Raw genomic sequence first — 13,813 nt, 5'->3', positions numbered from 1 at the left:
ATTGCTAGTGCTAATCTGAGAGCCCCTGAATGCAGCATAACTGTGAGATGGAGTAACAGGGGATCCACTTTGGTGGTCCTAGTTCTGTGCTGGAGTACAAACACCAACAGTGATTAAGTTGCATTGACATTTACATGTGGTGAGTGTCTGAGTAACGAGGCCCCAAATATTTTTACTTTTGCAGTATTTCCTGGAAATGCCTTGACCATATAATTTACATGTGAGCTGCTCAGGTAACAATAACAGATGTGTCACAGAACTCTTTATGGAGAGAAGTAGAGTAGACTCAAATGCTTAACGTGGCTTAATGCCCAGGTGCTTCCTCTACCCTTGTTATAGTTATGCCATCCCCTTGATTTCCGCTGTGAACGGAAACAGTGCTTGGCCCTCAACAATGTGTGGTACTTGTCTCCTTTTTTCCAGTCCTTTTTTGTGGTTTCTCTGTTTTCAAAACTTTTCCACTTGTTCCTACCTGAAAGTTGTTCCTTCATTAAGCTCATCTTGGACACCCTTTGGTAGGGTGTCTTGTTATTGTTTGGATTGTGCCTGTAGAAAACAACCCAAATACCAGATAGAATCATGCACATTATGCCAAATTGGTAACTTATTATCCTTTTTCTTTATCACTGCTATCTCCTGAGAATGTTCTATCTTTGATGTCCATTTTTGATACCTGCCTGTTGCAATGCAACTGCCTTCCAGTTTGTAGTATCTCGACTCATTTTTTTCCAGTGCTTGGTTATTTTTTCCTCATTCCTACTTTTCAGTACCTTCCATTTTGAATGTGGTGTCACATTGTAGGTCTTCCTCACAGATCTTCAGTTTGGTTTTACCCTCTATTTTTCTTCCAAAAAGCTCACAGCTGTTGCTTTGCTTAGCATATTGCCTTTTCTGTCTGCACCCTTTTTGCCTTGTACTACTGAGTGTGCAGTTGGACTCATTTATGGCAAACCCTGTCGAGTTGTGTGACCTCCTGTAATTTTTTGGCTCTTACAACCCTATCTGACCCAGCACTTTCATTTGCATAAAAGAGATATAAATGCAAAGGGAGGAAGTAAGTAAAGCATGCAAATACTTTTATTTCCATAGAAAATAATGGTAGGTTAGTCTAGTCATAGCTTTTCTTAAGAACCTGCTAATGAACTGGTTTTGCATAGTGAACCGAGATAGCGTCTCATTTAATCTTCTGTTCTAGAGAAGTTGCCTGTTTTGCTTGTCGAGTCAGCTGCTCGGTGAAAAAAGTGCTGTTTGACATGGTCACCTCACCTGTGTCCTGGCCTTGCATCCCCAGTAGAGTGAGAAGGAAACTCTCCACTTCCTTATCTCCTCCGCTGTATGCACAGCCTGACACAAAGCAAGCACGTCTCTGTAATTCTGGCTTACAAGTGTAACGTGTTTGTTGTTTTACACCCATCTTTCACAACCGTTTCCAGCCAGAGCTTTGTTAGAGCCTGTGTGCATCAGGTTGGTTATGTCATATCACTTAGTTGGCAAGAGAGTTTGCAGGGCAGCGACCTGTTAGACTGTGCACCTTCACTCACCTCACAGAAATGCTGTGTCATTGCTTGCTGGGCTGCAGCAAGAAGGATTAAATTGTTCCACCCAAGTCCTTTTGTTTTTCAAAACAAGAAACTTTGATTACTCTGAATTACAATAAGTGGGGTTTCTTTCCCCCAGCTATTAAAAAAGAAAAAAAAAAATCACAGTTTTTTGAGCCAAATATCTAAGTACTTTCCATGGTATAGTATAGTACCTCCTTAAACTACATACTCTTTCTGGGACATCACCTACAAATAACTTTTTTTCCTTTAACAATGTTCACTTTTAATACTGGCTTTTTTGACAATTAACCTGATTTTGTGTGAGCTGCTTTCCACCATATTTTTTATGTTCTCCATGACTCAAATGCAAGCTTGATTACAAAGAGGTGTGTGGGATTGAATTAAATGGCTTTAGTTGTGGTAGAGACAATAAAGGCATGGCCGGGGGCAGTAGGGATAATGAATGGCACCAGCATCTGGGAGATCCTGTTCCAGCCCTGCTGAGTATTGTTTTACCTCTCTGTGCCTCAGGTACCGCTCTTGAATAAGTGTGGCTGGTGATGTTTCCTCCTTCTGTCAGAAGCTTGTTTATTTACTGACCAGTGAAAAAAAAAAAAGGGGTGGCATGAGAGTATTAATCACAGTTTGTGGGAGCCACTGGTTTGTGTTGGCCACAGGAATTTCAAGAAGAAAAGTCAGGAAGCTCAGCCTTTTCAGGTCATCTCAAATAAAGGGTGAGCCGGTATGGATGGCGCTGTGAGCATGATACACCTACAGGTAGTCATACCAGAAATCAGCTTCCTTTGCTTTGATTTGGATTAGACGAAGCATTATACTAATATGAGTAAATCCAAAAGCAACAGTGACTTTTGAAGGGAATAGACAAAAATCCATATTAAAATTACCAGTATTATAAGATTATATTTTCCATAATGATTGCATATAAATCATTAAATGAGATGTTGTAGCTTTTAGCACAGTTCCAGGGGCAGAGAAGCTTTAAGTTTTTCAAAGCCTAGTTAATTTAGTTCACAATGAAATAAAGTGGAAGATGGAAGTGGTCAAAAATACGTAATTAATTTAGGATTGCTTTTCTTTTACTGAGGAAGACGTAATCTGAAATTTACCATTTTTAAATTTATATAGCTTGTTCTGTTAGAGCTAACAGAGTTTGTATTGGAGACATTCTAGAAATACTTGAGGCCAGCATGTGATGTTATGCTCACAGAAAACATCCCTGTTTGTGCTAATTAGAGGAACCTGGCTAATTCCTGTATGGTTTGCTGTAAACTTACATAAAAAATGAGGAATAGCTGAAGACTTTCAGGGGCAAGTCCCCACTGTCTGATTCTGCTCAGGACTTTGGTGTCAGAGAGCACTACTGAGAAAGTCTGTGAGAAAGCCCAGGTCTTGCTGGAGTGGGGTTTAAAGTTCCAAAATTATTATAGCAGAAACATGTCTACCAGGGCTTTTCATAAAAAAACAAAGAGTACAACTGAACTGTTGAAATCAGTGAAGTGAAGTACTTTTTCATATTACATGGATACTTAGAAAAGCAAAAGGAAAACAAATGCCTGGAAGTAGGAACTACTTCTTCTGCTAGGAACTAGGAACCGAAACCAGTTTCAGAAGCCCTTTTGCAGACTATCAGGATGTGACAGGTATGAACTTGAGTGGCTGGTTGTTAGAGGCTAAGTAGGTATTTTAGTGTTGAGTTTCTTGCCTTGGGTTAACAGCTCTTCACATTCTTCTGGGCTTTCAAAGGTGGTGGATTACAGCCTTCAAAACACAGTGCTGACCTATCTTGAGTGAAAAGCAGATTGGAGGATGTTGCTGAGTCAGTCCCCAGATGTTCATTAGAAAACTGAGCTGAAAAGGGTGAATTTTGTCATTTAAGGGCTTTGTTTGAGGGGGAACTTTTCTGTTGTATATAGAGAGCTTTGAATCAGGCCCTCAGATAGATGTCACTTGAAAGTTAGTATTTTGTTTTATCTGGCATTCATCATTCCTCTATCAGTATTTCTTCTTTGGCTTGTCTTGGTTTTGTAATTCCTGCCCTGCTCTGTAGAGATTAGATTAACAGTTCTCAGTAAATTTTTATTGTCCTTTGAGAAAACAGTACTGTTAAGCTTTCTGCCATTTTCTGCCTTTTTCATATATTAACTGCATTTATTTTGCTGAGAATGATGAGGGTTTTTTTCTCCTCCACCTTAGAGAACTGAACACTTAGGTTGCCAGGTTCCCAAAAGAAAGTTTGTATCTACATGTTTTGCTACTTTATGGAAATTATTTTAAAGGCCCTTTATACTCAAATAGTTGTGGTGAAGAAAGAATTTATGTTTTGAAGAAAGAGACGGGTGTTTTGGAGTAATACTGTGTACTACAGTCAGGATTCTGCTAACAGAAATCTGTGACAAAGTAGACTCCCTGCTCCAAGTAGATGTAAAGTTCAGTTATTCCACATTATGCCTTGATCATGATCCCGTTCAACCTATCTGTCATTTAAATGGGAGAAGTTTTAAGCCTTTAGATATGAAAAGCATATTAACAAGAATACAATTAAAATTAAAGGACTTTGCAGCAACACACTGAATAAATATAAGCAAAAACAGTTTGAAGAATTTCTGATTTCTTAGGAAAATGCACTTTACTCTTTTGCTTGTCAGTCTCAAAGCTTGCTAGGTTTTGGATTTGAGAATGTCGTAATTTAAGCCCAACTGGCAGCTCAGCCCCACACAGCTGCTCACTCCCTCCTCCCTGGTGGGATGGGAGAGAGAATTAGGAAGTGTGAATGTGAGAAAACTCGTGTATGAGATAAAGGCAGTTTAATAGGTAAAGCAAAAGGCGTGCATGCCAGCAAAGCCCTAGGCTTCAATTTTTTCTCGGTTTTGTCAGATCAGCTGATTGCAAGGCATCCTGTCAGTGTGGATTTGTGATATGATCCAGGCTGGAGGTGTGTATTTTAAAGGCTTGTTTTTTTCCCCCTTGTCATCTGAATGATGTAATGGCTCCGTTCCCACCAATACCAAATGTTTGAGGTTACGCAAAGGAGGAGGTAGTGACCTGTGTTGACAGTGCAGAGATGAGCAAACCTAGAAGAGGGAAAACCTGAAAATTTCTCAACCTAAAAGGTTCACTTGGACGTAAGGTAAATGTTCATTGTTGTATGAAATGACCCGTACTTCTCAGATGCCTGAAGAAAGGGCTGTAAAGCGAGTTACATGCTTGTTTGGAAACATTACAAATTTAAAGTCATCTTCTGAACTATTGGAGTAGAGGCAGCTATTTTCAAAATTATAGTTTGTCAAAAATGTGAAGTTTATTCTTTTTGATAATGTTCTTCTGTGTGATACAGAAAATCTAGGTAAAAAAGTGAAGACTTTTGCCTTGAAGTGCCACTTCCAGATCTTCACAGTGAGTAGTTGAAGCATAAGTGCTTTCCAGGAGTCCCCACATCCTGCCTCAGCAGCCCTTGGGATCACTGGTTGTACACTTCTGCAGAATAAGGTGGTTCTTATCCTGCAGCAGTTCTGCTTACAAGGTTACACAACCAACAGTCAAAAGTTCAGAGGCCTCAGTACCAGGAAGGACTTTGGTTTGTGTGGAAGCTCACTCCCAATAAGGAAGGATACGGATTAAAAATACCATAGTTGCTTCACTGCGTTTTTTTCCCCTCTGCTCAAGAAGTGAGGCTTAAAAGGTGGGGTTTTTTTCTGGTTCAACAAGCCACTGAGCAAAACTGGCAGTTTTGCTGCCACCAGTGTAGGAAATGTTGCTGCCCCCTCTTTGCCCCTACTGATCTGTACAGATATGCCTTCTGCCTGGCACCAGCTGTGGTGCTTATGGGATCCTTCCCTGTGCTGGCTGAGCTTGTTGGACTGGTGGGAAACTGTCCACAGCTTTTCTTCTCCTGGGTTAATTTTCTCCTGGGTTAGTGAGTTGATTTAGCTCATGCAAAGCTCTGATGTCTGCCAGGGCTCGTGCCAAGTATGCAGAGAGCAAGAAGAAAAAAACAGTGTGGTGGAAGCGAATAGACTTGTCTATTGATTTGTGAGATCAATTCACACATGAAGAAGCACTTGGAGGGTCATAAGGTAGATAGCACTCAACAGCCACCATCTAGATTGGGACTAACAAAAAACGAAGATTGTGGTAGCACTGGGCAAGAGCCTCGCTGGATCTTCCTTTAGTTGCTGTGAGTCGCTACAAACTTGCTGAAGTAACACGGATACTTATCAGGCAAAGAGACTGGTCCTCATCCTCACCACTACATCTCTGAGAGTTATCCAGAGCAGATCCGTGATTCAGGTTCCCCTTATCAGTCTCACTCTGCAAAAAGGTGTCTGCTGATTCATTTTTGGAAAGTATTGATTCACAAGGACCATAGGTTACTGTAACTGCTGTTAAAGGATGGAATTTTATGGAGAGCAAGCAGGTGACGCACAGAGCACTTTCTGCTTTGTCATCCTGCCTGTGGCAGGTTGCCCAAACCAACAAGGGAGAGGCCCCCAGCAGCAGAGGCAGCCAACATACAGAGTCTTTCAAGTCTCTGCCAGAGGTTATGGTTGCCTTTGGGTTTTGGGGCTATTGCTAAAGTTTTGCACCTCTGGCACAGATCTACCTGAAAATAATTAGAGATGTTTATATAAATGTCTGTGTTGTCTAATGGCTAGATTTTTATCTCACTGAAGATATGGTTTTAGGTGAACATTCCTGAGGTTGTTCAAACTTGTTGTAAGAATAAAGTATTCCTTCAGTTGCTTCAGATATACACTGAATTATAATTTGATAATATATTGAAGCAAAAAATTATCCTTTGTGAAGTTATTCTTTTGAAGGCTGTTCAAAACCTGTATTCTTGCTTTTGTCTTTTTACATTTGTATGTTCCCCAACTAGAAACGGAAAAGTATTATCCATCACTAATATTACTATTAACTATTGCATAACAGTTCTGATCCTTAAATCCCTTTACCACCATCAGCAAAGTAATGTTCCCAATACCTTTGTGAGATAAAGGAATTCTATCACCAAGTTTCAGAGAAGAAATCAGAGATGACAAGATTATAAACCAATTTTCAGTGACTGCCTTTTTTCATTTATATCTGTGTGTGTGAATGCTTTTCAGGTTTGTGGGCTCAGTGCCCAAGGAATGTATACATAGCATTCAGTATGGCTGTTTTTCTAAGTATGGGCACGTGTCAGGGTTTGCTAATTAATGCTGGTCGTGCAGTGCAAGGTATGTGATTAAGTACAAACAAGTGTGTACTGCCCCATTTATTGGAAATTAAACTTAACTCAGTTCTATGCAGGAAGGTAGAGCTACTAATGGATTCCAATCAAGTATTAGATTTTCCCTTGTTATCTTTTTTGATGCCACATCACATAAAGTTTCACCATGTGTAAATATGTTATTTTTTTCCTATTCACTAATATACTTAAACTTTTATATTGGGGACATATATATATATATATTTAAAATCAGTTATGACCAGTGGACAAGCTGATCTTTTTCAGACTTTGGAATATGTTTGTTTAGAGGATTTCATAGTCTGAGCAGTACCACGTGTTAGAAATTACTTGGGAGTGGGGGAAGAAATTGCATGGAAAAAACCAATTATATCAATACTTTGAACTGAAAGAAGTTTCCAGACAACTAATTGCAGGAGAAAGATAAAAACCTGTAATTCAGAGCACATCAGAATAAGAATGTCACTTTCTGGGCAAGAAAGCTGAAAATAATTTTCCTTTAAAACTGAAGTTTCGGGCTTAGCCATAGCAAACATGATTTCCTTGCTTTGTTACAAGCATATTGTTAGATTGGCAGAAAGTACTGAAATCTCAGCCAATTCTCATATGGGATTTTATTCAAGAGAAAAATATTGCAAGTCATCCTAACGTTGCAAATGACTCATCGACCGCCTTAGGAAACGCTGCCCTGGGACAGGCATGCCGCTGATGAGGAAGCAATGAGGCTGCCAGGCCACTCCCCCAGACAATTTCCCTGGAGGAGCACAGCCTTCATAAAGGACGTCTCTCCAGACAATACGTTATTTTACTCTTTATTTCACAGAGGGAGCCCCAAAGCTGCGAGAAGGGCAACGCGAAGTAGCAGCAGAAACTTCACGGCCAGTTTTTGTACAGGAGAAGCCGACAGGAGATCATGAGAAAACTTTAAAGGTAGGGGGAGATACGTTTTAGTTTTGCTGTTGAAAAATAATCAGCATATAGGCTTTCTTGTAAAAATTGCAGTTCATGGAAGAAGAACGGAGGAGATCCGTTCCCAGGATGGATCATGGTCATGAACAAGTTCCCCTGGTAAATGGGACATAGAGCTTGTCAAGATCCTGGCTGCTTTGGAGCGAGGTTCTAGGAGGTGGCTTCAGAGGGAGGTTGTAATCTACTTCTTCTGATCTCAACTTTTAGTATGTTTTCATACAGAATTACTGTGAAGAAGTAATGAAAGATGAACCAAACAGGAGGGAATAAAAGCTGAAGATTCTTAATCCATGTGAAAATATAAAGCATTTTTCAAAAGTAGCGTTATATAAGTAGTGATCTAATCAAATTTCATGAGCAGTTTTTGTGGTTTCTTTGCATGCATCATAAAGATACCGTTCTTGGTAGCTGGGTTTGATGACTGTGTAGGAGTTGGTCTGCCCTTAGGCTTCACACCATTCCTTTGCCACTAAGGAAACAAGAAGGTGTGCTTTGGTAAAGAATGGCACCCTTTCTCTAGTTTTACATCCCTAAATACAAATAAAGTGAAGCTGCATATCATAATACAATATATGCCCCTTTTCCACTGTTACTCTGATTGCAATAGGAAGTTTGAGCCTGGCTAATGGCTGTGTTAGAAAAATAGTAATAAGGGAACCGGGCACAAAGTAGATTTAGTGTTAGGGGTGAATGTTGGGATTGCAGAGAGGAGGAAAAAGAACGAGGTGTTTTTGGTTGCCTTCACAGCAGCCACAGGTGGTTTCTAGGTTTTGTTTCTACTGTTAACAGACTTATGAAATACTGTTAAAATCTAACTTTCTACAGGCAGACACACAGTCTGAATTTCTGCTGACATTGCTGTGTAATTGAGGGATAGGGGACTTTTGTCAGTGATATCTCTGCTGGCAGCCGTCAGTAGAGTAGACATGGTTATAGAGAGGGACTAATGAAACCTCAGAGAAAGGTGACAGTAGAATGGTTTGAGTACAAAGGGCTTCTTAATGCGAAAAGAAAATCGAAACTTCTTTGGGCTTTTTTTCTTTCCTTTGATTTGCCACCACTATTCCAGTAGTACTGAATCAAGTCCTATCTAGTCAGGTGCATGGAAACACTTGAATAAAAGCAAGCAGATTCATAAAGTGACAAGGCATGGGTTTCTTAATTTTTGGTCTTTAAAGTTTTTCCATGACTTTTGTTGATACTGATTTACATCAGCTGAGTCAATCCTGATCTTGTCCTGGATTTGAGAGTCATTTGAGAATTTTCTCAGCAACTCCAAAGGCATGAAGGTTTGAAGCCCTGATAATCTGCAGCTTCATGAATTAAGTACAAAGGCTCATTTTAGAAAGAGAGTGCTATGATCTTTCTGGCATACAGCTGTCAAAATGCATTTTAGGATTTATGGATTGTTTTTCTGTGGTAGTAGTTGTGATAAAAAAAATCTCTTGTGAAACCATAGTGGCCATACTTGATCCTTTTGATACCAGAGTTAAAGTGCTAAACTGGAGCAATAATAAACACATACATGTTACAAAAATGTAGTTTTCAGAAATTTTTTTCTTAATTGAGTTCTGTTCATTCTGTTGGCAAGGCTGGGAATTACTGTGGATTGTTACAATGTTGTATAGGGTTGTTGTATTTTCCTACTGATATATTCAAGAGGAGGGGAAAAACACTAATTAGGAAAGTCCAGGGCAGATGAAAAGAATAAAATAAATTAATGGAAAGCTTATGTCAGCAGTTATGTATCTCATCCTGGAGTGCAGTATGAGGAGGCACTCATACTGGTTGTATTTTCATGGAAAACTAAACTCTGCAAGGAAACTCTGGGCTCCAACAAACAAGAAAATTCATAGTTCAGTATTTAACAGGTACTGAGCTATTCAAGGATGGATTAAGAACTTGAAAACAAAAAAAGCTAATTACAAGCAGAGCTCAGAGAATTCAGATGCAATTATGTTCTCTTATCACAATATTTGCTGCTGGAAATACTAATTTTTAAATGCTGTGATAATGTGTCAATACTCCCTAATACTTTTTTTTTCCTCTGTTCAGACACATAAGGAAGATAAGCCTCAGAAACCGATGGAAATGAATGGGCCTGAGCCAGTGCCAGATTCCTATGACTATGATCTCATTGTCATTGGTGGAGGCTCAGGTGGTCTGGCAGCTGCCAAGGTATGAGAGGGAAAATACAGATTCTTATTTTCCTTGTAAGTAGGTGGGTGACATCCTCAGTGTCTTGGATATCTTTAAGACACTGTAGGGGCATAACATTTCTACCTGATCAGTGATATTTCTTTTGAGGTTAGTGCCAGAAATACAATGTTCTTTTCTTTTTGTTCTGAAGAAGAAAAACATAAAAATCTCATGGTACGCTCCCTAGTAGAATGAAACTTGGCTCCCACTAATGGGAGATGATGCTGCTGGGAAACAGCAGGTAGATACCTTAATCGTGTTTTTTAGTAGTTGAATTAAAACTTAACTCATAAATGGAACGGTTTTTTAAATTATTTAAAATTAACATCAGGAGGCATCTAGTTTTATATAAAAGTACTACCTCTTCAGAAATAGTTGTGTATCTTGTTTTAAGTCTTGACAATGGAAGAGATTTTGTGGTTTTTGAGCTTATATAGTTGCATAAATGGAGATTTTACCTAGACTTAGGCAGAGTTAGGGTCTTGCCCTTGTAGTGGTGGGTTGACTCAATACAGCTCTTCATTTCTAGGGTCTGGTATTTCCTGCCTGTAGCCAGATAAATTATGGGGTTGTTTGAGGATATTGCTTTTAGAGGCATATCTACCATTAATTAAAAGAATCCACAGTGGTACAAAATATATCAGTTCTTAGAATTGTCATTATCCCAAATATTTGAAACTTGCTGAAATTTAATGTAGGTCAGTAGCTCTCCTTCACAACAGTAGTCAGGCACATTTGGATTCTTCTGGCTTTGGTAAGATTAACTATTTATAAGTGAATTGAAAATAGAAATAAAAGTGTTTTGTTGCACAAGACCTGGAACTGGATTATTCCTCTAAACAGAAGGCATCTCTTTTGTTCTCAGAAAGTGGAGAGGTCATTTAAGAGTGAAAGAAAATAATGAGAAAATATTTCAGCATGACATTGGATTCACACTGAACCTTGGTCCCTTTGAAGTACTTCTGTTATAATAGAATTGTGCAGGGCTGAGTTATGGATTGTACATCCATAACTTATTTTGGTAGTTTACTGCTTTCCTATCAATAGAGGCACTATTGTCATGGCATAGGATTGAAAGTGAGATCTACAAAAATTCTGAGAATCACAAAGAGAAGCAAACACTGGTTTTCAGAGGATGAACAGAAGAGAGTAACAAGAGTAAAATGGAACTTGCAGTAATGCAAAAACAGTTTTCAGTAATAAAAAGCCATCTGTTGAAGTTTCCATAAGGAGACTGGCTGCTTTGTTGTATACATGTGCTATGTTGTGAAGCTACAGCAGTCATGTTTGTTGCATCATTTTTCAGTTGCGTGACAGAAAACATGGCAGCTGGGAAGATAAACTGCCTTATTCCTTCAAGTCAGTGTATATTGATTCTTAGTGTTTTCAAATGATTGTAGAGTAGAGCAGAAGATGGTAGATCAATGAAGTCATCAGTAGTTATCAGCAGTAAAGTGTATTTCAAATCAGTTTCACGAAGTTGAAAAAACCTTTAAAAAAATGTAAAAAAACATTTTTAAAAAAAACTTTAAAAAAACCCAAAACAAAACAGAAAAAATCCCCAGCTACACAGCTCTTAAACCAAGTTCCAGATATCTACAATCGTGTTTGGTAGTTTAACTAGATTGACTAAATGTGTGCCTTTCACTATGACACATGCAGTTTTGTGTGCACATCTTCCTCTCCATGTTGTGCTCAGAGCTTGTTAATTTGGAGGCACATCTCCACACTGAGTGCAAACGCTGCCAAGTTGACTTGGTGCAACCCAACCGCAGGTTCAGACCAAGGTGCCAGGCCCCTACTGTCAGTTCACACAGAACAGCTCCAGCCATAAGCAGCCTTGCTGTGTTTGGGGGGCACTGCACTGAGCCCAGCAGGGTTTGAAAGCCTGCAGGGTAGGTTTTTTGGCTGTGCACATCACTCTGCAGAAGTGGTTATATCTGTTTGTGATCTCTGCTGAGGTAGCAGTGGAATGCTCTGCTGTATTACACGAGTATACAGGTGAGTGTGAGCTTGGAAATCCATGCATTCTACTTAGTTAACACTAGTAAAGCTGTTTTGAGTGGTGTTTAGGAGTTGTCATTGTAGAGAAGCTTTAATGACACATCTCAGTCCCTAAGCACCTTCCTGAGGAACCTTCTCAGAGGTGCTGCTAATGGGTAGAAATTAGCTTCTTGGCCAACCTAGATCTTTATTGGAAGTGGAAATCCATTACCTCAGTATTTTCCAAAGGTGTCTACAGACTGCCTTGTTTGAATTATGATTTGCATTTTGCATGAAGTAAGATACATTTAAAATTGAAATTCTTATTGTCAGCTATTTGGTTTAACAAGTATTACTGGTAACATAAGGCTGAAGACTGTCCAGCTCCTCCCAAATAAAACCCAAGGCCTTTGAGTAATACCCTGTGCCTGTAGTTGTTATTGCTTACATGTCTAAGAACTCATCATGTGATGCTGCACAGTTGTGGTTACTCCAAGTAGCAAAGTTATGTTGCTACATCTCATGGGGGGAATCTGTCATTGTTATTTCTCAGCTACATGGGGCTTACTTATGTGTTTCTCCGTGGTAGCACTTTTTGCTGTGGATTTTTACCTTTTTAAGAAAAAAAGGAAAGCATGAAGGGAGCAATGGAATCAGTATAGAAATTTCAGTTCTCAGTGTCATTTACAGGCACTGATTATAGATTTGCTAATGAAACCTCTCAGGGGAAATATAGAATTGTAGAAACATTAAGATTGGGGAAGACCTCCAAGATCATCAATTCCAGCCTTTGTCTGAGTACCACCATACCCACAAACCAAATCACCAAGCACCATGTCTGCTCATTTTTTGAACACTTCCAGGGATCATGACTCCAGCACTTCCCTGGGCAGCCTGTTGAATGCTTAACCACTCTTTCAGTGAAGAAATGTTTCCTAATATCCAACCTGAACCTCCCTTACTGCAACTTGAGGTCGTTTCCCCTTGTCCTGTCAGTAGTTACCTGGAAGAAGAGGCTGATCCCCACCTCACCACAACCTCCTTTGAGGTAGTTGTAGGGAGCAATAAGGTTCCCCCTGAGCCTCCTTTTTTACAGACTAAACAGCTCTAGCTCCTCAGTCATTCCTCATTGGGCTTATCTTTGTTCATCCTGACAGTGAAGTCAGCTTGCTGCAGGTCACATCACCCAAAAGGACAGGAGCTGAGCCTGCCAACTACAGATTGTGCTCAAAATCTAGTGTTCCCTTCTCCTACAAGAAAAGAATTTGAATTAAGCACAGTTTTCATGCTTGGCCGTGTAACTGCTTATGTCATTGTGTGATGTGGTTTCAAACAAATGTTGGAGAAACCATCTTTGAAGGGAAAACTGGATTAATTAGGAATTCATTAAGTATGTTAAAAGTAAATGGGCATGTTGGGAAATAGTCTGAACAAACTGACAGGATGGAGAAGAGAAGAGGAGGGTGGACTCCCAGAATCTTCTGTGTATCAGCTGGTACCATGCTGTAGTGTAGCAGGATGAATGCTTTTCCTTTTTTCCCCTTTCATCCTCTTTTTCCTGCTGAATGCACAGATGAATTCAGAAGGTTAATGACTGTCTGTCTGTTCCCTTGCAAATCATTCGTTGTAACTTAATTAAAAGTCACAAAGCTTTTCGGCAATGCATGACGTTATCATATACTCCAAATTTAACCTCTAATATTTAGATATGGGTCTTATTTAATTTGTTTTGCAGGAGGCTGCCAAATATGAAAAGAAAGTGATGGTACTGGACTTTGTCAAGCCCACACCTCAGGGAAACTCATGGGGTAAATTTCCTTTCATTGCAAACCTGTTATAAAGGAGCTTTATTCAGACTCCGACTCTCATCTTT

At 39.5% G+C, this 13,813-nt stretch overlaps 1 protein-coding gene across 3 annotated transcripts in view; it reads left to right on the top strand.

The window, feature by feature from the left end:
* Window positions 1–13,813, top strand: part of TXNRD1 (thioredoxin reductase 1) — a 47,706-nt gene that overhangs the window by 12,313 nt on the left and 21,580 nt on the right. For all 3 annotated transcript variants that reach the window (XM_032688144.1, XM_032688145.1, XM_032688143.1), the window contains 3 exons: window positions 7,613–7,719; window positions 9,814–9,936; window positions 13,676–13,748. In XM_032688144.1, coding sequence (XP_032544035.1) covers window positions 9,844–9,936; window positions 13,676–13,748 — 166 coding nt within the window. In that variant the 5' untranslated portion in view covers window positions 7,613–7,719; window positions 9,814–9,843. The remainder of the gene's footprint in view (window positions 1–7,612; window positions 7,720–9,813; window positions 9,937–13,675; window positions 13,749–13,813) is intronic.

Source organism: Chiroxiphia lanceolata, chromosome 5 (assembly GCF_009829145.1).
Source record: "Chiroxiphia lanceolata isolate bChiLan1 chromosome 5, bChiLan1.pri, whole genome shotgun sequence".
Lineage (NCBI taxonomy): Eukaryota > Metazoa > Chordata > Aves > Passeriformes > Pipridae > Chiroxiphia > Chiroxiphia lanceolata.
This window is presented reverse-complemented; position numbering and strand designations above follow the sequence as displayed.